Raw genomic sequence first — 26130 nt, forward strand, 5'->3', positions numbered from 1 at the left:
TGTACATAAATAGTTAAGACAAATAAAGAATTAAATAATAATAATCAGGTTATGCAGTTTTGATAGCTTTACAATGTAATAAATGCGCGGAAGTGAAAACACACCAGACAATTAATCAAATGGAAAGATAGATAGATAAAAAGGTGTACATTAAAGTAACAAACCTATTGTCCTTTACATGTGTCTCTGCTTTGTTTTAGTAATCATAAAGCTTCCCTAAAAAGTCTATTATTAATTACTAGTGGCGTCTTGAGGAGGGGGGAGTTAATTGCGATAACCCATTTTTTTAGATTTAAAAAGAAAAAGTAAACAAAAATTTTTTGGGGGGAAATTTTATTTTTTCAGTGGAGGTGGGGGGAGGGAGTCGACTACCTCCCCATATACAATTTAAGTTTTAAAAAAATGGGTTTTATATTTTTCTACACCCCCCCCCCCCCCAAATTAATTATAAACCTTCCCAGGACCTATAAGAAGCTACCCTGTAAAGAGAACCATGTCAGTTCAGTTGTTAGCGAGATCCTTTGGTACAGACAGACAGACGTCCTGTTACTGGTGAATTTGGACAAACAAACATTCTATTGATTGCAAAGTGCATTAGTTTTTTCTGCATATTTAAAGTACTTTGCGAAAAAAACGCGAGGACATTTTTAAAAGAGCAACAATAATCTTTATAATTTTTTTTCGTCTAAGTGTTACCTACAGTTCATAACCACGCTCTCTTATTAGTTGGTTACAGACCATTACATTACAGAAAATATTTTTCTTTTAGAAGGTAAAATTGTTGGACACAATGTCGACGTAAATACTTATGGATCTTAAGGGAAAAGATAATGGACGATAAATTGGTGTATATCCCCAAAAGCAAATAAAATTACGTTTCTATTGATTAAAACTATTAGTTTGAATGTTTTTGAGCTACGCAACTAAACAATCTTGTGATTCTTGTATTTTTCTGTAAAGACATGAATTGAAGAAATTTAAATCTTTTGACTTACATTTCTAGATTCGAACTGTCTCAATAAGTATTATTTTCCTCATTGGCAAATGAACATTGCCGGTTCTTTCATTTAATACCTATATTTGCAACAACTTAAACTTTAAAAGAACTTCCAAATTTTAACCTTTACAAACGGACCTCCTTCAATACTTCAAGATCATGTTAGATCTATGTAGGAAATTTGGGTGAGCTCGAGTTCTCAAAGCATCACGTGTTTAAAACTAATACTGGTATTTCGTATTGATCAAACAAGAAAGATTTTTATGAGTTAGGTTTAAAAGGATTCTATCTAAGTTCCTGAAGAAAGATTTGCTGTAGTTTTGACTTACCTAAAATAATATAATGAATTTAAAAAAATAGATATCCAATTGATGGTTTGAATAATTGATACTGGAAAATGATGTAAAAAATATCATCTGTCTATAAGAGTTAAATGCAGGTGTGTTTTTTATTGATAAAACGTTCTATTCTAAAAAAATAACCATTGCTATATCAATAAATTCAAAAATATTAGGGAGGGAGGGTACATTGGACTAATATCCAAGTTTTATCTCAACAGTCCCTGATTGGAGGACTTAAAAACTTAGGCTACATTTAAAAAATCATGATAAATTTAAAAAAAAACTAGCAGTGCCCAAACTTTTCAACCAATTAGTTTAATCTACATAAGTGGTTATTGATCATAGGGGATTTATTTCAATTTAACCTCTTATCTTTAGATCCATAAAAGTTTAACATTAATAAAAGAAAATGATAGATAGATAAATATAGGGAGCAGAACAAATATGAAGTTGCAAATATTATTGCGCAAAAAGAAATAGTTGCAAACAGAATACTTTTGCACAAAGATACACAACTAAACTAAAAAATTTAAGATACAGGGTCTTTAAATAGGTATTGTTGCAACCCTTACTTTATCTTGTACAGGTAGGATTCTCCTTCGATTTTTAAGTGATCTGCTAGAGAATCCAGCCCATCATCTACTTGTTATGTGTTGCGATACTCTAACACCTAACAGACAACCAACCCTTTGATTGCACGACCTTTGTCTGAGAAGTCCTAACTAGGCGTGGTAATGAGTTGCGCCTGTTTATGGGCCAAGGCATTCCCCCTACTCTAACTTATTATGTCGCGCACCTGACATAGCGGCAGTAGAAACCTTTTATAACATCTTTAGTTATAACGCGGTGTAGGTTCGAGATTCGAACCTATCACCTTCCTAACGATGAGCAGTTGCGCTACGTGTTAGGTTGCGGTCGCGGGTTTGTTGTTGCATTGGTTATTTCATGGGGGAGTTGGGGGCGTTGAACGTTATACTTTAGCAATAGTAAGTTGCATCTAAGTTTTCTTTGTAGCTTATTTAGCTAAACAATTTTTATGTCCTTCACAATTAAAATCCAAAGTAATTTGGATGAAAGGTTGACTCTTGCATGGTCATTTACAGGTATATCTGGCACCAGAAGTATCAAGTGCTTGGATCGTCCTACTGTTTTCATATTAAATTTCCAAAACTTATTAATTATTAGAATTCATAATCTATCAAATATTTGTATAATACATATATCTACTAGGGGCCCTTCAAGGGGGTATAGGGCACCCTTTTAGGAAGGGAAAACCAGTAAGTCGGACTTTTTGATATTTTTGGAGATTTCTCTTGGGAGTATGGCGGTACCCTTCCCCAAATAGCTAAAAACCTTCCCATGAAAAGCAACACTGTAAAGGAGAATAAAAAATGTAATATTGCATGCATTATCATTAAAAAGAAAGACCCTGTATAATATACTATTGCATTATCTAGAAGTGCAATAACCACAAAACTTCTGTAGTGCGTCAGTTTTATATTATTGGATTGATATGCGACTTACCTTATTTCATTTTATCTATTCATAAAGAAAAGTGAATGATAAATATTAATATATGTTTAAAGGTGAAAAGATTCGTAAAATGGGACCCTATTTAATAATTAAAAAATAGCCTTAAATCTGAAAATGATAGCAGTAATAATCATCCCAGCAGCAGGTTATCTATATATCTGTTTTGTTAATGTGACAAATCTTTTTTGTATTGTGTATATTTATTCAGGAATCTAAAGGGACAAGACAATGGCCGATACATTAATGTTCATCCTCAATAATGTTAGTGGATGAAACATTTGGACTTTCAACTAAATGAACCAACCACTAAAAATTTAATAAAATTCCCAAAAGTTATTTAGCTAACAAATAAGAACAAGCTATTATAAAACTTTGAGGACTAGTGTAATAAACAGCCAAATGTACCTTCCCTCCCTGGAAAATTTATCTTCCTTGCACCTATACTTGTACCCAGTATGTTAATAAATTTCGAAGGCAATGACTCAATCGGAGAACAGAGATTGATATTCAGTAATTCTAATTCATTTAAATCATGTAATAAATTTGTATATTTCTTTAGTTTAAAACCACAATTTACTGTCCTAAAATCTTCAAAAATCATATTCATGACCTAATATTAAAGTAACAGGATGTCCATCTGTCTGTCTGTTTGTACCGATATAGTTCTCCTTTTCAGTGTAGCTTCTCAAAGGTACTAAGAAGGTGTACAACTATTTTGAAAAGGGTACCACGAATCACCAAAGAGAATTCGCCACAGAAAAAAATGATCCCCTACAATTATATTTACCTTTTCTTTTTAAAACTAGAATGAAAGTTGGGGTTGGGAGGGGGGAGGGGTAGTAGCGTAGCCACTAGTTATAAATAAATAAGCATTAAACACAAACATATATAATTTAAATATCTGAGTTTATGTACCTCTCAATCCTAAACCTTAAACTTTTCAGCTCACACCTCAGCCCTAAAGTTTCATAATACAGCAGCTAATTTTATGTTTTTCTTTCTGGTGCGTGCATATGATTTAAGAAAGGTTTGGCAATCATTAACCCCCCCCCTTCCCCAGAAAAATGAAGGAATGAGTGTGTTAAAATAGATGATTATGGGGAGGTAAATATATCCCTTTGCTTTATTGGTAGGGGGGGGGGGGTGGAATACTCCCTTACTTCTGAAATTGTACAAGATGTACTGTACTTCTCCCTATCTCCTCAGCTGTATATATTGGAAAAAATTATATCAACTATTGAACAATGTTTCCTAGAATTTCCTTTTTTTATTAATCGGAAAAAATATCTTGGCTTTTTAAACACACAAAGGGAGAGGTAGGTTTCGGGTAAAATCCGTAAAGGTTATGTGTTATAAGTTAAAAAACAGTAGTAGAACGATAAAAATTCATGTTAACTTAAAAAAAAAATTGTCTATAGTTCTTTTCAATAAGAAATACACATATGTAGTGAATATTATCGTTCTTCTACTATTTTTAAGCCCTAAAACACACAATTTTACGGATTTTACCCGAAACCTACCTCTCCCTTTATTGCTAAATATATACATTTAGCATTATATCTACAGAAGAGGGGTGAATAGAATGTTTAAATACTCCCCTGAAAATTAAAAATCCTCTCCTCCTGTGAACAAAACACTTTCCTATTAAAGAAAAAAAAATCTATAACTCATTATATAATTTTTCCAATTTATAGCAATTTTTGGTGGTATTGTAGTTTCGCCTAATTTCAACAATTCTTAGGGAAATGTTATGAGAAAAGTCTGATGTGACTTTCATCAGGGTTGCAGGGATATGACAATGGAGAATTAATTGATCTTCTAGATAATCATTTTAGAATTTCATTTCTCGTATTCATCCGAATCCGGTGGATAGGAACCGGTTCTCATCCATACGAAAAAACTATGTCTAGCATCGTATTATATCCAGCTTTCTACGAATATAAAAATGTACAATCATAAGATTAAAACCGGTTTTTTAGTCCGTGCCTTTAGCACCACGGGGCTAAAAAACTGATTTTAATCTTATAATTGTACATTCTACATCCGCGGAAAGCCGTTTATAATACGACGAAAGAAATAAATATTCCAGTATGGCTTTGAAACTGATAAATATCCGCTGGCTTAGAACACTTTCTCAACCATACTGAAAAATCTTAACTATTATTATTTTCGTATTTTATTGTATGTGGATCTCTCTCGTTAACTGTTGAACCGATTTGGTTCTCCTTTATAGGTAGGTTTTTTTTAAATTTGGACCATGTTTAAATCAGCTCTAAATTAAATAACCCCATCCCCCCCCCCCCCCCCGCCTAGCTTTTTATGTTCTGCGGCCTACCTTCTAGGAGCGCTGTATTCACAGATTTGAGAATTCAAAAAGTAGCATAAAACCCTTACATGACCTAAACTTAAAGATTAGATATCCTAAACCCATCCTGAGATTATGTGAAACTTCCATAAAATGCAAAACTTCGTTGGTTCAATAGTTATCGTAATCTTAAGCTACATGCAAAAAAATTCTACTTATATACATATAATAAATTAGTAAAAGCTATAATTGAAAAAAGAAGGTAGACCCACCCCCCTTCCATCCGGCAAGTGCCCCTAGAGGTTATAAAAAAAACAATTTGGTAATTAATCTATCCTCTAATCCCTGACGAATAGCCTTGGACAAAGATATATTTATAGGCCTAAAAAATTTAAAATTGCATTTTTCGCTTCGTTAAGAAGTTGCAAAAATAATCATAAAGTCTGAAAATTAGACAGAGAAAGAGAGGAAAAGAGAAATAAAAGAGAGAGAGAAAAAAGAAAGAAATTAGGAGAGAATCAAAAGAAAAGAAGGAACTAAAAAGGCTCAGTTAATTGAAAATTTAAAAAAAGAACGAGTAGAACTACTTGTATTGTATGAAATGGAAAAAAAGAAAACGTTTTGTTTTTTAAATTTCCTCGAATGAATGTGATAAGCTATGTAGAATGGTAGTGCGATCGCAAAAATATTCATTTAAGGGGTAGCAGGCTTTGCAGAACAAGTCCTGCGTGTAGTATTTCTATCCCTATAAAAGGTAATATGCATTATAGATCATCCCTATTAACGTCTGATTATTATGCCTTGAAATACATTAACGGGGACTAAGCATTATAGAACGTGTTTTGCAAGTACTTTGCAATACTTATTATGACTTAAAATATATATAGCCTATTATATAAAGTAGTAAGGTTTTTTTGTCTGATGCTTAAATACTAAATTCATAGAGTTCTCATTTTTAGGGAAGCTTAACATTTGTCCTATGATGGTTTTAAGCTATTTTTTGAAGAATTAAGCCTTGACATGGTTTTAGGCTATTTTTCTGTCCCCTTCTTATTCCTTTAATAGAGGGGCGTTGCCGCTAGTATATAAATTTTTTAAAAGCATCATATAGAGGGGCTAAGCTATTGAGAAAATTCTTTGCGCGTGAAAAAAAACTATTTATTATGCCATAAGAGGGGTAAAGATAAAATTAATTAATTATGCCTTGTATAAAACAAAATGCACACAATATATAGGGGCGTTAAGAACATTTTTTTGCGATTGAAAAACCTGTTTATTACGCTATGCAAGGGGTAAAAGGAATTCTAGAACATGATTTGCGTGTTAGAAACTACTTATTATGCCTTGAAGAAAGGCTAATAGGATATTTTATTGTTATTCGTCTATCCAAACTTTCAGCAAATATTTCATATGCTATACATATTCAGAAAAGAATCAGGAATCTAAAGGGATAAGACAATGACCGATAAATTGTTGTATTTCCCCAATGATGATAAACAGAATTACCCCTTCTATATATTACAATTAGTATAACAAAGTATTTTTTTCATTTTTATATAATTTGGAACGAATTTAGGTTTGGCAGAGGAGTTTTAAAAAGTACGATTATCAGGGATCTAAAGAAGATAAGACAATAGTCGATAATTCCCAATGATGATACACAAAAGTATTTGAAATGTTTCAACACTTAATTTAATTAATCAACCAATCGAAATTCATCTCCCCAAAGTTGTTGAGTCAACGAATAAGAAAACGTTGTCAAAAAACTTTGGGGAATTTTGTTATATAAATTATACAGCCAAATGTCCCCTCTCTCCCTGTATACATATATCTATGTGAAGATTCTCTGAAATGAAGAACTCAATCGGTTAAGAAGTTAATGAATTCTTAAGCTAGAGACAAAAAACCTTACTATTAAACATTCACCAACAAGCGTACGCAAAAAAGATAAAAATGGCCAAAAAATAAACTCATTACTTTTTTTGATCGTTAAGACAGAACGACAATTTTTATGGTGTAAAGACAGACGGACAAACATAATTATCTAAAGCAGAGACATGGAAATATATTCAATATTATAAGTCGAAGTAATATTTTTCTGTGCAATGGGTATTGATCAGGGAGCGAATTGACATTAAATTATAAATTATTCTGTTATCCAAAGTTTCATAAACACGCCTTTGTATTCGTTGGATTAAAACCTATATTATACAAAATATCGACAAACGTAACGCAGGACATTTAACCTAACCTGTATAGAAATACGTAATAAAATTAATATTAAAGACACTCCTGCGTTTTTCCATTCTGACATTTGAAACTTCTGCAATTGTCCACTCCGACGTTTGTCACTCCTGCGTTTGTCCTGGAAGCTATTCTAGTTTTAAGGATTTTTTGTGATTTTTTTCACTATTTCAGTAAAAATTATGAATATGATGAAATTTGAGTGGATGTGCCATTTCGTCTGTGAAATAGTGCTACGAGGACAGGAATAATTGTACAGCTATTTTAATCTTTTTAAATCATTTGAAATTCTAATTTAAGTTTGAATAACCTTACAGAAAATATGAACAATTTAACTAGCAGCTGCACCCCTAGAAAAGATAAACAGAAAAATAGCATAAATCCACCCGAAAAAAATACTGAATTCCTTCCAAGACCTTTAGAGAACTCAATCAGCTCTGTAGCTACTACTCTATATATGTGATGTTAACAGTTAAATCATTGGCAATTTTTGGCAAAATATAATATAAAGTGATACGAAAGTGTAATGGATAATTTGGCAGGTAAAGTCAATAAATTACAGATTGAAATATTTTTTTTCCTTTTAAGAAATATTCTCCTTTTAGGCGAAGTAAAAATTCTTGCTTAAATTATGCATACATTATTATTGTAAGTGTTAAAATGTGCAAAAAAACATCTTCACTGAGTAACAAGAACATTGCTGCACATAGATTACAAGTAGATAGAGAATAAATCATAGAAGGATAAGGATCGCAATGTCAATGTTTTAGTTATAAGCCTTCATCATTTTAGGACGGAATATTTGTAAAAAAAAAACATTAAAAAACATGTTTGAAGAATCTTATCAAAGCTCAAGCGTAATTAATTAGCCGTTTCCGAGATATTTTTAATTTAAGAGAAATACCTTTTTGTTTTATATCATAACCTTGTGGCCACGCCCCTTTACTTGGGAGAATGGATAGAGTAATCATTAGGGAGGAAGGGGACATTGGGCTAGGTATTACACTAATCCCCAAAGTTTATAATAACGTTTACTTATTCGTTAGCTTGACAACTTTGGGGACTTTCATTGAATTTGATTGGTTGGTTCATTGATTTGAGTGTCCAAACATTTTAACCACTTATTGTAATCTACAGAAGGAATAATTTGTGTATCTTCATTGTAAATAAATTTATCAGCCATTGTCTTATCCCTTTAGAATCTTGGTAATCATGCTTTTTTAAACACTGCAATATCTAGTTAACTCTATACAAATTATATGAAAATGAAAAAAAAACTTTGTTAATGTAGCCTAAAAAAAACTACTAAAATAACTCATATTTCAAAAATTCCAAAAATGTATCAAAAATTTGTAGTGAATTTCATATTTTGTCACATTTTTACGTTTTTAGCAAAAATTTATCTCATTTAATTGTCGTTAGTTAAACTTTACCTTGGCCTCGCTTGATATCAGGGATATAAAGGGATGAAATAAATTAAATTACATCCACATTGATAATACACAAAATTACCCCTTCTGTAGATTACAATTAGTGTTTGAAACGTTTGGATACTCAACTTAATAAACCAACCAACCAAAATTGAAGTCAACGAAAAAGAAAACGTTAATATAAAACTTTGAGGACTAGTGTAATAAACAGCCCATTGTCCCCTTCCTTCCTGAGTTCAGGGCTAGCAAACTTGTCAAATGTTTGTTATGTTATTAGATCAATTCTATTAGGTAAAGTACTAAGTAGTAAGATTTTATGTTTTTTTTTATGATAGTAAACATGTATTCAAAATTTGTAGTTTACTTGGATCTTACACCAGATTTTCATGTTTTCTAATAAAGTAAGACGCATAGCGGGCTAAGATACCGATTCTCTTTCACACTCTTTATCCAGCCCCATCTACTGGATAAACAAACTGACAGATAAATAAGAGGGGAAATAGCAACCTGTTTTGACAAGAATTATCCTCTGTAATAATATCCACGTATATGCTACATTAATTTTTACAGGAACATCATCATTATGTCCTTGTACAACTTTATTGAAAAATCGTTAGATAAAAATAGCCGTCGGCTTTATTGCAAAAATATCTAATTCAAGAGAAATTATAAAGAGTATGGCTTCGAAACAGAATAATATCTGCTGTATTACCGGTTCTCAGTCATACTTTAAAAAATCATGTATATTATTTTATTACAGACAATTTTGCACGAATGATAAAATTTTTATTAGCCTGGGCGTTCGGTTGCTCGGCGTTAACAAAGATGGTTTTATTTAATCTTCCTTTTTTTATTTTAGTAACCGCGGAAAGCTGCCTATAATACGATGAGATAAATAGCTCTTAGGCATACAGCAAATTTGGATTAAACTAATGAATTTTGACTTTCTTGTTTGCCTTAGAATAACAATTATTTCTACTTTCCTTTAAATGATTTCAACGTAGATTACTAGATATAGATAAGTAAATAGGTACTTTGTATTACAATGTGAAAAAACTTAAAACACACCGCCCCCAGGCGTTTTTCAGTCCTTGGATTCTTGTATTATATTGTGTTAATCCTATAGTATTCATTGTGTATAATAAATAGTTTATTAATACATTCTTAATGCAATGTAATTATCATTTATAAATGTTGATATTAAATGTAGTTGTTTTGTCCCAATAAATATTTTAATTTGAATTTGACAAGTCTAAATTGGAGACATTGGGCTGTTTGTTAAACTAGTCCCCAAAGTTTTTGAATGGCGTTTACTTACTCGTTTGCTTAAAAACCTTGGGGACTTCAATTGAATTCTAATTGGATGGTTTATTTAGTTGAGTGTCCAACCGTTTCAACCATTGATTGAAATCTACAGAAAGGGTAAATTTGTTTAAGATCATTGGAGTTGTACATCAATTTATCGTCCATTGTCTATTCTCTTTTGATCCCTGGAAATGTCGCAATCCTGATACATTGGCAAATAAATCCCTATGAAATTAAAATCTTAGGTTATTCTTTATTTTTCTGTGAAAATATTATACTTAAGTTAACTGATTTGTAATGTAAAGTAAAAGGTGTTATAACATAAACAAATAGGGGACTTCAAAACTAAGATAAGCAAAGTGGCTGCGCCACAAACCTGATTTGGTGAATAACTAACACCAGTATTTAAAACATCTTTGGCGGGTAACGTCAATCAATCATTATTTACTTACCTAAAATCAAAGAAAAAAATAATAAAATGTTTATCGTAAAATATATTTTTTTTTTAAGTACTGAAATCACCTTTGATTAGGTTACCTTTTTTCTTTAGGTCTTTGGTAAACCATGTAAAACTATTAGAATTTTATGTTGTGACATTTCTATGAATATATTGTTTGGCTGACATGACATCAAATATAAATTTTTAAAATCATTCCATTGGCTATAAATTTCCAATAATGTTAATGAAATCGACATTAGTAATATTGATATTATTATCCTATTATATAAAGTAGTAAGAGTTTTTTGTTTGTCCCAAAGGATCTCGCTAACCGCTGAACCGATATTGTTCTCCAATACAGTGAAGCTTCTTATAGGTCCTGGGATGGCTTTAAACTATTTTTGGGGAGGGTGTCATCCTCCCCCCCCCAAAAAAAAATATTTTTTTTACTCATTTGAAACTCAAATTTAAAATGGGATGAGGTCGACTTTTCCCCCTGCTACCTTTGCTTACATAAATTAACAAAGATGTAAGGAGAACCTGTTTCTAGAATAATGCATTCCCCCTATTAATTAAAGAAACGTCACGCGCCTGACATAAAAGCAGCAGTAAAACTTTTTTTCTACATACTTCTGCCTTAAAAATAATCATTAGGAAGCAGCAAAATTTTTACTTTTTCTTTTTAATTTGGACTGATAAGAATTAGGTCTGTTTACGCACAGTTATTTGTCTAGAGGCGTACACAACATTTTTTTTTTGGGGGGGGGAGTCACACTGATTGGAAAAAGAAAACGGTGTTTCCTTGCTGTCCGTTATACTAGAGACGTTGAAAACATTGCTGTTATATCAGGCAATTGACTTTAATAGTAATAGTAAGAGAAATTCACTACTCCCATTACTGCTGCTATATCAAGCGAGTGACTTCACAAGGTAAAGGGAATGGGCAATTAAGTGTTATTGTAGATTTCAAATTTAAAATAAGAATGCTTTGCCTTATAAACAGGTACAAAACGGCCAATAAGCCACGGGCTTTTAATCAAAGTGATGATAAATTATAATTCTATTAAATAGGAAGCTTTACAAAGTGTCCAAAAAATCATCCATGTGACTTCACAAATATGAGGGATGAGGGGAAAAGTGGGAAAAATAACCCCTAAAAAAGAAATGGCTATTCCTTATTTTTATGACGTCACATGGCTATTTTTTTTATACACTTTGTAAAGCTTCACAAAATAGTATAAGGATTTGTCATCGTTTTTGTTTAAATTTAAAAAGATTACCCGACCACCACCCCATGTGGACGCCACATGTATTTATTTCATTAAAATGCTTTCTAAATCCCCCCTAAAATTGAACTATGTTTGGCGTTTCTAAGGTTTTTGCCGACAAAATATATCAAGCTTGTATGTTGGGAGATTTCTTTCAAATATTTGGAAACATTTTTAATTCAACATAACATTAATTTGCACTGATAGTGATCATGAATTAATTCTTTATTTCAACTAGTAGGATGTTTGTTTGTATATCTGTATAGTTGCGGCGTGATTGATGTAGGGTTTTACCTTTTTAAGAGAAGCTTTATATATTCGTATAAATTTAGTTAGTTTGTACCCTAACATCAGGGGCGTCCAAGCTTTTTTTTTGGGGGGGGGTAAAAAATTTTAGGGGGGGGGGTAATTCGTGTTTGGGGGGGGTAAAATGGCGCGCGAAGCGCGCCGAAATTTTTTTTACCCCCCCCAAAATTTTTACCCCGGGGGTAAAATTTGATTGGGGGGGGTAATTACCCCCCCTAAAGTCTGTTGGGGGGGTAAATACTCCCCCCGAATCTGTTGGGGGGGGGTAATTACCCCCCCCCAAACTAATTTACCCCGGGGGTAAAATTTTTGGGGGGGGTAATTTAATTATGTAAAAAAAGCACCTACCTAATCTATTAAGTTAATAATAAGTACTATCTTATAACATAAAGTAGTAAGTAAGGTTTATTTGACTATAGCTTCAGATTTCATTACTTTTAATACTGAGTTCTCCTTTTTAGGAAAGCTTCACATAGATCCCATGATGGTTCCACACTATTATAGGTCAATCCTTTGAGTGGTTTTAGGCTATTTTTCTCCTCCCTTTTTACCCTTTAGAAAACACGAGTTCTTAGATGCTAAGGGCGCCACTACTATCTATAATACAAAGTAGAACGATGTCTGTCTGTCCGTCTGTCCGTCTGTCTGTCCGTCTGAAGCTTAAGATCTCGGTAACCGCTGAACCGAATGGGCTCTACTCTTCAGGGAATATACCTACTGGTCCTGTGGTGGTTTTAAGATATTTTCTTGGGGGGTGGGACACCCCCAACCCCCCAAAAAACAAAAAAATCCCCCCCCATTTTTTTTTTTTTTTTTTTTTGCAGGAGATTTCCTTGGTCCTTTTACGTATTTCACCTTAATTTTTTTTGATAACCTCTTGGGGCAAAGCCCCTAGAGGCTAGGGGCGAAGCCGCTAGTTCAAATATATAGTAGTATCTCATTCTTTAGAACATAAAAATACAGTAATTAACTCACTAACCAATGAACCAATATGATTTTACTTTAAAGTGAAGCGTCTTATAGGTCCTGGTAAGTTTTATAACTAGTTTTGAGACACCCTGACATCCTCCCAAAAAAAATCGCCTATAGAAATTCTTTTTCATTATTTAATGAAATATTTAATTTAGTTAGGTATCTATTTTATGGAATCTTCAGTGCTTTACAATTACATCATAGATCCCCGGGATGGTTTTAGCCCTTATAAAGGCCCAAGCAAATAAAACATGATCAAACTATTAAATTTTTTGTTATCATGGTTAAGAACTGTTTTAACTGGTTGGACAGTAAAATTTTTTTTTAAAGAACATTCAATTTGGGGGGGGTAAATACCCCCCCCCAAAAATTTTTTTTAAAGAACATTTATTTTGGGGGGGGTAATTACCCCCCCCAAAATGGTTTGGGGGGGGTAAATACCCCCCCCAAAATCGTTGGGGGTGCCTACGGCACCCCCAAGGTAGGGGTAATTTTTTTTGGGGGGGGTATTGTTCACAAAATTTTGGGGGTGCCTACGGCACCCCCAAAATCGTTTGGGAGTGCCAAATGGCCCATTACCCCCCCCCCTTGGACGCCTATGCCTAACATACTATTAAAAGTACTGGTGGCTTCGCTTCAAGCCTCTAGGAACTTCATTCTTAATAGCCAAGTACAATTATAATGTATTAAAGTAAAAAGGATAAATCAACTTTATATATCCATCGCTTTAATGAAGTCAAACTGAATATAAATACATATTCTATGCAGGGATCTCCAGATTCTGATTGTTGGTTGAAAAGTTTGCACACTTTTAGTTTAAAACCAACCAATCAAATTCAATAAAATTCTTTGAGCCAACTAACAACTTTGGGTATCAGTGCAAAATTACTGTCAAATTTCCCCTCCCTCCCAAATTCTAAGGTGCCCTTCCCCCCTCCACCTACAGAAAAAAATATTGGGGGGCTAAGCCATTAGTAAGTTTATAACGAGTTTGATTTAGCAATACTAAAGTGTACAGAAATATATGATTTTCATATTTTTTATACTTGGAAACAAAAAAAAACTGTCCATTCCCGACATGTAGATATTTGATTTTTTGGTGACGTTTTTACACTCTTCTCAAAGACAGAGAATATATTCTTAAAATAAACGAGGGTGTTTCAAGTATGATTTCTCATGCATTGCATCATACTAGAGACACAAAGATAATAACTACTATATGATTATGTCAGAAGATTTAATGGCAAAGCTAACAAAAGGTTAAAACTCTTTTCTAAAAGTAGTACCATCAGACAAATGTCGTTCAATTAAATAGTTTGTAGTACATACATATATATTACTACATTTAAAATCAAGTCGACAAGCTAATTGTAGACTTGATTATAACAGCTAAAACAATGAAGCTAATGCCAGTTTAACTCAAAGGGCCTAGCACAAAAAAGAGCCCCTCCCGCCTCCAGCTTTACTTTGAATTAAATTGAAAATAAGGTGTGTTATTTTATTGAGTTTTAGTTTGTTTCCTCGGGATAGATTTGGTTAGGTTACTTTAGGAAGCCCTGCAACATATAGTATGAGTATAGGTTCCGCTGGATTTGGAGAGGGGTTCTGTATTCACTATGTAATTAGAGGGAGAGCACCAAGCCACTATTTAACAGCCGTTTGTCATATTTTGGGAATATAAATTTGTATACGTGAAAACTCGGTTGCTTGTGTCAATTTCTAGGACATTTGACACTGATAACATATGATATATTTCTTTTTAGAAATTACAGAGTAAAATTAGAATAGTTTTTTTATCGCATCGTATTATAGAGAGCTTTCAGCGGATATTAAAAATTATATGATTACATCTAGTTTTTGTAGTCCCGAAGGCTGGGGCCAAAAAACTGGTAACAATTTTATGATTTTTTTTATGTCGTGGAAAATTGTCTGTAATTTGATGTTATACATGATTTTGCAGTATGGCTGAGAAACGGTTATAATTCAGCGGATATTAATTTTTTTTGATGCCATACTGGAAATTATTTCACAGTTTTTTACATATAGTACAAGTTTATTAACATATTGATTTAAACTAAAAATAAGTTATTAATATATTTTTAAAAATATTATAGAGTTACTTTTCTACAAACGGACGGAACTTAATTAAAAAAAACATTCGTACATTAATTTTTTTTGTATGGCAGCGAAGTAAAAATGTAATTCTAAATCTACTTCTAATATTTTCTCGAATTTTTACACTTTATCACCTATTAATTTACAAAATAGTTGACTTTTCAAATTTCATGCTAAAATAAGCACACAAAATATTCATGGACCTCAAGGGATAAGACAATGGCAGATAAATTGATGTATATCCCCAATGATGATACACAAAATAACCTCATATGTAAATTACAATAAGTGGTTGAAACGTTTGGAAACTCAACTTAATGAATCAACGGATCAAAATTCATTAAAAGTCCCTAAGGTTTTTAAACCAACTAATAAGAAAACATTATTCAAAAACTTTGGGGACTAATGTAATAAAAAGCTTAATGTCCTCTCCCTCCCTGCAACATTTACTTTATTTCATTTAAGGTCTCAGCAAAAATTAAAAAGTAAAAATTAGTAAAAGTTAATCCACGTAAATTTTCTTACTAAAGACAGACACACATCTTGATACTCTTATATAAAATTAAAGAGAATAATTTATAAATGATTTTAAATTATAGGAAATGTTCTTTTCTACCATTTAAAATTTATAATTTTAAAATCTAACCTCTTATATAAACCAAACTTTCTGTAGAGATAAGGCGAAATGGGCGGGGCTGAACTCGCCCTTCCATCCCCGCCTCCATTGAGAAATTTAACCCTAGCCGTCGCCTCCTTCTCCTTGAAACTTTTGGTTCTGGGGAGGGGCGGTGGTGGGGGCGGAGGGGTATCCCTACCACCCCCCAAAACTGTTATACTATCATATTGAACTTTGTTATTGTATCTTGATGCACTACTATTATAAAAATTATCATTATTATAGGAATCTTTATTGTTAAACATTAAAGCTTTTTGTTGGTAAAGCTGTTGCTGGCGTGCCTTGGCCTCCCTGGCAGCGTCCAGGCAGCGGACAGCGTTCTCCAGCATTGTTATGGCACAATCATCACTGGTACGGCCGCTGCCAGAGGAATAGCCGTCAATAGTTTCATAATTTGTCTCATAAATTGAGTTGTTGTTAGTTTGTGGCGGCTCCAGGTAACAGTTTCTGGAGCCTGGCCGTCCAGGAAAAGCTTCCAGGTATTGGCGTGGATTGGCAGGACCCAGGGAGCTGGAACGGATAATATGTCCACTACTAGAGCTGGTGGCAGCAGCTACAGCCGCCATTTTAGCAGATTTTTCAGATGGCAGTTCACTGGCAGCCCGGCGGTTGGATGCTCCAGCTAAAAGCGGTTGGGCAGTTGAATTGATGGTGCCATTCTTAATTCCGACATTATTGTTGAGGAGATCAAAATCATATTTGGTGGCAGCTTTATTGGCAGCTTTTGGGCTATAATTGGCAGTTGGTGGTTGACAAAAGGCAGCTGGCGGCTGGGGGAATGTTAAAACAGCACTTTGCTCCTCTATTGGAGCCATAGGAGAAAAATTAGCAGAACGAACACAATTTTTCTAAAGAATTTGGTTTAAGTGCAAAATATAACATTTTAAATTTAATTGAAATCTACTTATGTTTTAAAAATCATAGAATTACCACTAAAAAAGCACTGTAAACCTTATTCCTAACTTGATGCAGGCAATTTAGTTTTCTGTTTTTCTTTTTTACACAATTCACAGTGACATGGTGACCGCTACACAAGAACTGGACAACAGATTTCATCAAATTTGGCGTAGAACATCTTGCCAGACTGATATCCGTGTCGTACAGCGGCGGCGGCGGTGGAGGAGAGGAACCGTAGTCGGTCAGCACGAGTACCTCCCTACCCCGCACCCTTTTTATTCCTCCCGCCTTCCCACTTCCCATGTCATGACACCTTTCTCTCCAACTTCCCTTTTTATTCTCCCCACATCCCCCACATCTCCCACCCGGCTCTGATACTATCCCCATTGTCTTTCTCTTTGTCAACCCTTCTACATTGCAACCTCCAGCATAAATCTCCCTAGAAAGGGAAATAAAATCAGCAACCTCGACCCGATAATTTTGAAATCTCGCAACCTCTCCATGATAATTTTGTTCGTGTGTATTCTAATTTAGCGTTCATACATTAAAACTTTCCTTACACATCAAGAGAAAAAAAAATGCTGTGATAAAGTAGTTGGGAGAGTTTCTATCATAATCTTTTGATTGCTGGACAAATTATATTACAATTTTAACAAAGGTTTTGTAAAGTAAAAGTTTGAAAATATTTATGATAATTATAAGTTAAATACATAAGCAGTTACTCCAATAGAGACCTCTAGGGCAACTAAAAACTGTCCTTCATTTTAATTTTTGTTTAAGAGACCTCTAAGCCACTTAAGGGGAGGTGGGGATGGGGCATCGACACTCCAGTTTAAATTTAATTTTAAAACAGAAAAAGTAAACAATAATTTATTTAAGAACTATTTTTTTAGGGATGTTTTTTTGATTGTGAAGGTACCCTCTCCAAAACAGTAAAAGACCTGCCCTGTAAAGGAGAACCATATCTGTCCAGTGGTAAATGATTCATTCTGTACACACAGATCTCACACAAAGACATCCTGTTATTTTTACATAAGGATTTTGCAATGACAAAAAAAGTATAAAATATAATATTAAGTATAAATGCCATCCTGAATTAAACTATAATCACTAGTATAGCAACAGCTGCATTCACAGGCGGCTGGAAAATATTCGCAATCGCTGTTTTCATTCAAAGTACCCATTTTTGATAATCATTATTTTTAAGCCAAGAACAATATTCTGAAAAAAAAGAGCTCAATTGACAAAGATTTCAGTACAACTTCGAGAGATAATCAAAATACCCTGAACCAAATCTACCTTCTATTTATAGATTTATTTATTTATGTACTGGAAGGAAGTGGACAATGGGCTGTTTATTACACTAATCCTCATGGTTTTATAATATCGTTTTTTTATTCGTTGGTTTAACAACTTTGGGGACTTTTATTGAATTTTTTTTGTTCATTAAGTTAAGTGCCTAAACATTTCAACTACTAATTGTAATTTAAAGAAGAGGTAATTTTGTGTATCACCGATGCGGATATATATCACTTTATCGGCAATTGTCTTATCCCTCTAGATCCTTGTTCTATCTATCTACGGAATATCTAATAAGGCCAAGAAACTAATGAAACAGAAAGAATAACAATAAGATTAGCAACCCCGAAGCCTCAAAGTCAAAGCGATAAATTTTGTGGAAATAATGAGCTCTAGTTTTGTGTTTATGAGTACTTTTACAATCATCTCAATATCTATCTATCTAGCTATTTTATATGCCCTGTCTATTCGTCCAATTTTAGGAGCGAAGCTACTCTATATTAAGGTTTAGTCCGTCTGCACGTCCTCACGTCCGTTTGAAACGGTTAGCTCTTTCCGTCATTTTAAACATGTTAGATTTGTCCTATGAATTTCAAACTTTGCATTATGAATCAAAAAAAATTTTGCATGTCAAAATTTATGATTTATTCATCCTATTCATCTGATTTTTCGCAATTTGCAACAAATTTATGTACAATTTTGTTTAGACTTACAAATGAATGTTCTATTTATTCTCTTAGTTCTGATACTCTACAAGTGTTAATGTTGGTTAGTCCTACCGTTTCAGAGCTTCATTATTTAAGGTTATTGTCATCTTCGGTTTTAACAAGGATTACAAAATGCATGAGAGCAACAGTACGAAGTCATATCGATATAAGAATCACCATTCTAAAATCACGCCAGAAAGGATAATCTGCCTTGAAAAAAATTAGTTAAGACAGCTTAAAACATGTATCTTTTAATAGAACATACGGAAAAACTATTGTAACATTTTTAGAAAAGCTACGCTTTTTAAAAATTATTGCTTGGACTAAAAAAGTTATCATAAAAAATTTGCATCTAATTATCCGTTTTTACTATTACAAGAGGTCAAGAGGTGTAATAACATAAAAGTTAAGTAAAAATCAGAGAGAGAGAGGAGATAATGGGCTGTTTATTACAGTAGTCTCCAAAAATTTATAATAACGTATTCTAAAGATTCTTATTCGTTGTCTTAACAACTTTGGGGACTTCAGTAAATTTTGTTGGTTTGCTTTAAAGTTGAGTGTTCAAACGTTTTAACCACTAATATGAATCTACAGAAGGGGTAATTTTGTGCATCATCATTGGGGATGTACATCAATTTATCGGTCATTGTCTTATCCCTTTAGATTTCTGGGTTAAACATACCTATTAAGCTTTGTTTTTGATAGGTATTGCTTTTTTATTAATAGAATAATATACGTTCAAATACTAACCATATTTGAAGGAAGGGAAGGAACATTGGACTGAAAATTATACTTATATTAAAAGTTTTATTGGCATACTTTTTGAATAGTTGGCTTAAAAACGTTGGGTACTTTTATAAAAATCTTGTTTGGTTGGATCAAAACTATCAGCGTTTAAACTTTTCAACTAATTATAAACAATCAAGCTCAAAACCTTTAAATTATTTTTCATTTACATATCCCTGTGTATTTTTTATTTTACACAACTAATTGACCTTATTTTTGTCATTTACATAAACTATAAAATCTTTTATTGTACTTTAATTTTTTAAAAATCGTGGTCTTAACGTAAATTGTCCCTCGCAAAGTATTTTTTCTTAGAGAAGGAGGGTAAATTGGGATGCTTTTAGACTAGTCCCCAAAGTTTTATCATAACGTTTTCTATTTCAATGGCTTAACAACTTTGGGAACTTTTATTGAATTTTGATTGATTGTTTCACTAAGTTGAGTATCCAAACGTTTCAACCACTAATTGTAATCTACAGAAGGGGTAACTTTGTGTATCATCATTAGGAATGTTCAATAAACATCAATTTATCGGTCAATGTCTTATCCCATTAGATCCCTGGCCACATCCCTATCCTGATTCCAACATAATTGTTTCAACTTAGTTTAAATTTATTTCTTTATTTTCATTTGAACTAAAAAAAATGTGTTCGATTCTTTACTTGTTTCCATTGGTGTGCTATTACTTCTCCACATTATCAAATCCTTATTACTTAGGGATCTAACGGGATAAGACAATGGCCGATAAATTAATGTACATACCCAATGAGAATACACAAAATTACCTCATATGTAGACTACAATTAGTGGTTAAAAACATTTGGACACTCAACTTTATGAACCAACCAATAAAAAATTAATAAAAACAGCCCAATATCCCATTCCCCTTCTCTTTTGTATTTTATATCGTGTCAATTTGCGACTAGAAAAACTTTGTAATGATATTATGAGGAAATGAATACACACCTTCGATTCTTTACTTGTTTTTATTTCTTTCAAATTTGCCTTCAAAGGATAACTTTTGAAATCCTACAAACTTGAAATTGGGGGGTCAACCACTCCCCCCACCCGAGCTCTCTATTGGAAATAGTAAAAAAAGTAGGAAAATAGCCTAAAAACAAACTTAGATAAAAAAAAATAAAAAGCCCGAAACCATTCATGGATCTATAAAAAGCTTTCATAAAATGAAGAACTAAGAAGAGCTTCGAAATCTTAAGCTACAGACAAAAATCCTCATTACTAAATGATTATAAAGTTATAAACTTCTTTAGAAAGGTTAAAGGGTTGGTTGTTTGTTTTTTATTAGTCAGGAATGTTCACAATAGAGCTATTAGAACTTATAAAAATTTACAGTCAATCATTTAATTTTTGATTGCACAATTTTAGTTTGTTAGTCCTGTTAATATGAGCAAATGGGTGCCATTTTTGTCTTTTATGAAGAAAAAAAGGTGATTTATTATCTATTCTTTTTAATTAGAGGAAAACGTAATTTCTGAGGAGGACTGAATATTTAAACCTGCAGAAAGGATAAATTGCTAACTTTTTAGCAAGGGTTAGATAGAACAATAGGAAGATGCTTCTCAACTTTACTACAAAATCACATCTATTTCAATTGGACCTTTCATATCATAATTTTTAGAGACCCCTTTATTAAATCTATAAGGAAATACCCCCCCCCCCCCCCGAAGAAAATAGAACATGATACAAATACAAATTGTTTAAATACAGTGTGTTTTTTTTTATGAGAACTTTTTTGAAAGCAATTTTACCCCACTTATAGTTATCAGAATTTAATAATTAATGGCTTATTTTCTTCGTTTTTTAAGGCAATTAATAGAACAACAAAAAAATATTTCAGTTTTTATTTTAAAAAAACAGTAAAATCTAAAATTCAAAACTTAGGTGTAAACATCTAAAAATGGTTTCAGCGCATTTTTCTTATGCTCAAATATTTAACTTTTTGCAAGAATGGCTGCAAAACACTTCAAAGTTTAGATATAGAGCTAAAAATGTATACAGATACTATTAGGGACATGTACTAGAACATATCAAAGTTTAAAGGTCATATCTCAACCAGAGAGGGAAAACTGGCCCCCCAAAGTCGTCTACAGAAAATCTAATTTTTTTCTTAGAAGATTTAGGCATAAGAAAAATGCGCTAAAACTATTTTTAGATGTTGACACCTAAGTTTTGAATCTTAGATTTTACTGTACTTTTTAAATGAAAACTGAAATATTTTTTTGGTGTTCTATTAATTGCCTTAAAAAACGAAGAAAATAAGCCATTAATCATTAAATTCTGATAACTATAAGTGGGGCAAAATTGCTACCAAAAAAGTTCTCATAAAAAAAAACACACTGTATATTGAACAATTAGGAAGAATGGGGGCATTGCCTGGTTGGTTAATTTTCGCCCCCTCCCCCTCCCAAACACCCAAGGCAAAATTAAAAACACTGAGACTTTGGGGGAAAGAATAATAACTTGTCTATAGTCCTATCCCTGAAACCCTGTCGACACATGAACAATATACGATATCAGGGATCTAAAGGGATAAGCCAATAGCCTATAAATTATTGTACATCCGGAATAATGTTACACAAAACTACACATTCAGTAGATGGTTATTAGTGTTCTAAACGTTTTGACAGTCAACGAATAAGAGAACAATATTATAAAACATTGGGGACTAATGTAATAAACAGCCCGATGTTACCTCCCTCCATGACACGATCTGCTACATTGACTCGTGAAAATCTAGGACTAGACAACGGACGGGTTCTATAAATTTTTTTATACATTAGCACAGTAAGTTTTCTGACCATTCTAGCCTGAGTAAGTATTATTACAGTGAATAAGTTGGTTGTCTGTGGGTGTGATGTAATAGTTAAATTGATAAGAAAATAGTAATAACACAGATAATGAGACAGAGAGTGAGAGTAACAGACAGAAAGTGGAAAGTAAATTTTATAGTAAATATAAAACTTCAGGATTAGCAATACATTTATTACCTGGACAACTACCTGGCCCAAGTGGTGAGGACCTATTGCGCCTGCTAACAACTTGCTTTATGCTCTTTTGTAGCGACTTCGCCCCGTTAATATTTCCAACGCTGTTAGCTTATTTTCAAAGAGTTAATTGTAAGTCAGCACAAGGTCATCATCCCGTGGGTAGAGTTACTTGTAGCTCGTGCCCCCTCTATTCTTTTACTTTAATGAATTAGCAATAATGTAGATCGATATTTTATATTTAAGAAAAAGAGAGACAAACGGAAAAAAAACATTACTCAGAAAATATGCTTATTGGCAAGTGAAATTTTCACAAGAATTTTCAGACACCTATCTTAGATAAGAGCCGAGAAATTTACATCAACCTCTTAGATTTACCATTTGTCCTAAAAAATTGGCCAAGGAGTCTTTAACAAAAGTTTCAGAATTTTATTGACAGACTGACATATAAAAGGATTTATAGAGAAAATCAATTTATTAAAAAATATATTTTAAAATATTTTAGAACCATGTTGCAATTTTAAACTATTCACATTTTTCAATTATTTTACCGTTTCCTTTGTTACTTAAAATTATATTTATGTTTTCCGCTGATATATTTTTAAATTTAGAAGTTTTTTCAACCTTAAATGCTAGATAGATAGGTCAAGGGTATAAATAAAACAATTTAAAATTTATGTAATCATATTTTTAGAATACCAAGGACGATTAGATAAAATCAAAGCGAAGCTATAAAATGTAATAAGATAAAATTTTTACAAAGTAGTTAGGTTTTGACTGTCCATTAAGAGCTTAATAAACTGATCATTTTACTAACTGTAGAAAACCCTATTGGGTCCCAATTTAATTTCCGAAAAAAAGTTTTAAAATGGTTCTATACCATTTTTTAGCTCTATAATACAGAGCCTCTATTAATATTTTATATACTGTATTATATACTAGCGGCTACGCCCCCAACGATCTCTTGGGAAACTTGTGATGATTTATTTTTAAAAAAATATTGGTGGGTTGTCTTTTTTTGTAGGGGCGATTTATCTTGGGAGGGTACCACCCTCACCCAAATTAGATAAAAAAACCTTCCCTTGGCCTATGAGAATTTTAGCTACATTGTTAAGGAGAACACTGTGGGCTAGAATTGAATCAAGACAAAAGTAAGTGCCGAGCCCTGGGACCTATGTATGGTGAAAATAGACATAAAACCACGATGATTCCAGGTAAAACCAAAATATTTCAGCGGAAGATTTTTGAGAAAATTAGATTTGAAAATTTCAAGTTCAATTTACCCCCTAGGAGTTGCCGCATAATCATGACAAGAAAAGCAAATATTATTTATTCTAAATTTTAAACAACTTTGCTTTTATAAAGTTCTTCATAAAACCACTCCTGAAGGGAGTTAATAAATGGCCATTTTTATCACTTGCTTTGCAAAGGTCACGAAAATTCAGCCTAAAATAAATCATATATAGATGATTATAATATAAGGATGTATAACATATCTATTCATCTATCTATATATCTTCTTTTTCTTATCCTTCTTTATTATTCATCAAATATCTAATCATTAAATTGGCGAGGGTCTCATGCAAAAATTTAGCTGTGCAATTAAACCCGCGAACAGCCCTTGTTTCTAATGCGTTCGTATCAGGGATCTTAAGGGATAAGACGATGTATTATGAAATGTTGTAAACCCCCAATTATGATAAACAAAAAAATTGACTCTAGTTTGTAGAAACAGATTAAATTAAAGCCCGTAATATTTTTAATCCAACGAATGAAGGAAAGTGTTTAAAAAAAACTTTGAGGAATAGTTTGATTTACTTTTGGTAAAAGTTAAACTAATTTAATGTTATTTTGCGAATGATAATACGATTATTTAGAACTTTGTTGAAATGATTAAACACTAAAAATTTTGCAATTTAAGATGGTTCCGTAAGGAAATGAATATCATTGGTTGGGTCTACAATAAAATGCTATCGGATGCGCCTATAGCTTTGGGAAGACTGGATATAACATGTAAAAAAGTGTGTCTCTATCAGGCTGAAAAAGATCGTAAAAATTGTAACTCCTTTATCCCTGAAAAAAAGACATCTAAAGGGGTTAAGACAATGACCGATAAATTGATGTACATCCACAATGATGATGTACAAAATTACCCATTCTGTAGATTACAATTATTGGTTGAAATGTTAGGACACTCAACAAAATTATCCAACCAATCAAAATTCAAAGTCCCCAAAGTTGTTAAGATAACGAATAAGAAAACTGTATTATAAAACTTTAGGGACTAGTGTAATAACAGGCCAATGTCCACTCCCTCCCTGAAGTAACCACTCAATCTTAATGAAACAATTTCATATACAAAGTTAATTTCCTTAAATTACAGGGACATAGTGATATTTTTTTACCAGACATTTCAAAAAAATGTTTAGCCAGTCTAAATGATAAAAGTTATGCAAATTATTATCTTATCGTTATATTTATGACAGCGGGGTGTCTTGTTTTCCCTAAAATACCTGAAAACCTGCCCCAAACATATAACCTTAAAAACCTTCTCAGGTCCTGTGAGAAGCTACCCCGTAAAGAAGAACCATATCGGTTCAGTGGTTAGCGATATATTTCACACATACAGAGGATTAATTGAAATTTTGAACTCTAAATACCTGGCCTAACAAAAGTAAAGTTATTTTGGTTATCATAAAATTAGGATTTATAAAGTTATACTCTACCAATTTATACTATCAGTATCTATACTTTAGTTCCTTTTAAGTAGCGCAGCTATTAAATAATTGCTGTCTGTATGTGTGTTCGACTGTCTCAATATATTGGGTGTAATTGCTTTCTCTTTCACATAACATAAATTAATATTTTGTCTGGGATTTCCAGGGATAAGACAATGGACTATAATTTGATGTAAATTCTCAATGATGATAAATAAAATATTAGTATCAGAGTTTAGACACTTTTACCAGATTGAAATCATCCAATAAAATTCAAACGAATAAGATAACCTTATTATAATATTTTGGATACCAGGTTTTTTTGCAATCAATTGTCCTCTTAAATAAGAAAAGACAAAGTTCGAAAATATTTATATACATTATTTTATTTTGTTACTAAGTAGTAAGTATTATAGTTTTAATCATATTTGCGATGTTTTGTCCTAGATGTTTTTTGGCTGATTCTATGAATGTATAACACCTTTGTGTATCATATAAAAATGCTCAGGTAAACCGCTTGATTAAAGTAATATTGCAGAAACCGGTGTCTTTAGTAATCAGTCTTTTATTTTGCTTTTAATTTCCTTTTCACATACATACAACTCATGAAAACAAAGCTACTCTACAAGTGTATGTCTGTATGTAAGACTTTTTTATTGTTTAAATATTTAAGAAATATTTAACATATGAAGAAGTGTATGTTTGTGTATTTTATGAACCAAACACGTCTCTGCAGATCAAGAAAGTTTAGTACTGATCCAAGTCCACCCCCCCCCCCCTACAAAAAA

At 32.5% G+C, this 26130-nt stretch overlaps 1 protein-coding gene across 9 annotated transcripts in view; it reads right to left on the minus strand.

Moving 5' to 3' along the window:
• Fak (protein tyrosine kinase 2 Fak) overlaps positions 1-26130 on the minus strand; it is a 277400-nt gene that overhangs the window by 89128 nt on the left and 162142 nt on the right. For 7 of the 9 annotated variants that reach the window (XM_080164511.1, XM_080164509.1, XM_080164514.1 and 4 more), the window contains exons 1-2: positions 16883-17157; positions 15902-16779 (exon numbers count right to left, since the gene is read on the minus strand). The exons of the other annotated variants lie outside the window; for them this stretch is intronic. In XM_080164511.1, coding sequence (XP_080020637.1) covers positions 15902-16779; positions 16883-17131 — 1127 coding nt within the window. In that variant the 5' untranslated portion in view covers positions 17132-17157. Of the gene's footprint in view, positions 1-15901; positions 16780-16882; positions 17158-26130 lie in introns of those variants that run through there. 9 annotated transcript variants of the gene reach the window in all.

This window comes from Acartia tonsa, chromosome 6, assembly GCF_053477335.1.
Source record: "Acartia tonsa isolate MP-2025a chromosome 6, ASM5347733v1, whole genome shotgun sequence".
NCBI lineage: Eukaryota > Metazoa > Arthropoda > Copepoda > Calanoida > Acartiidae > Acartia > Acartia tonsa.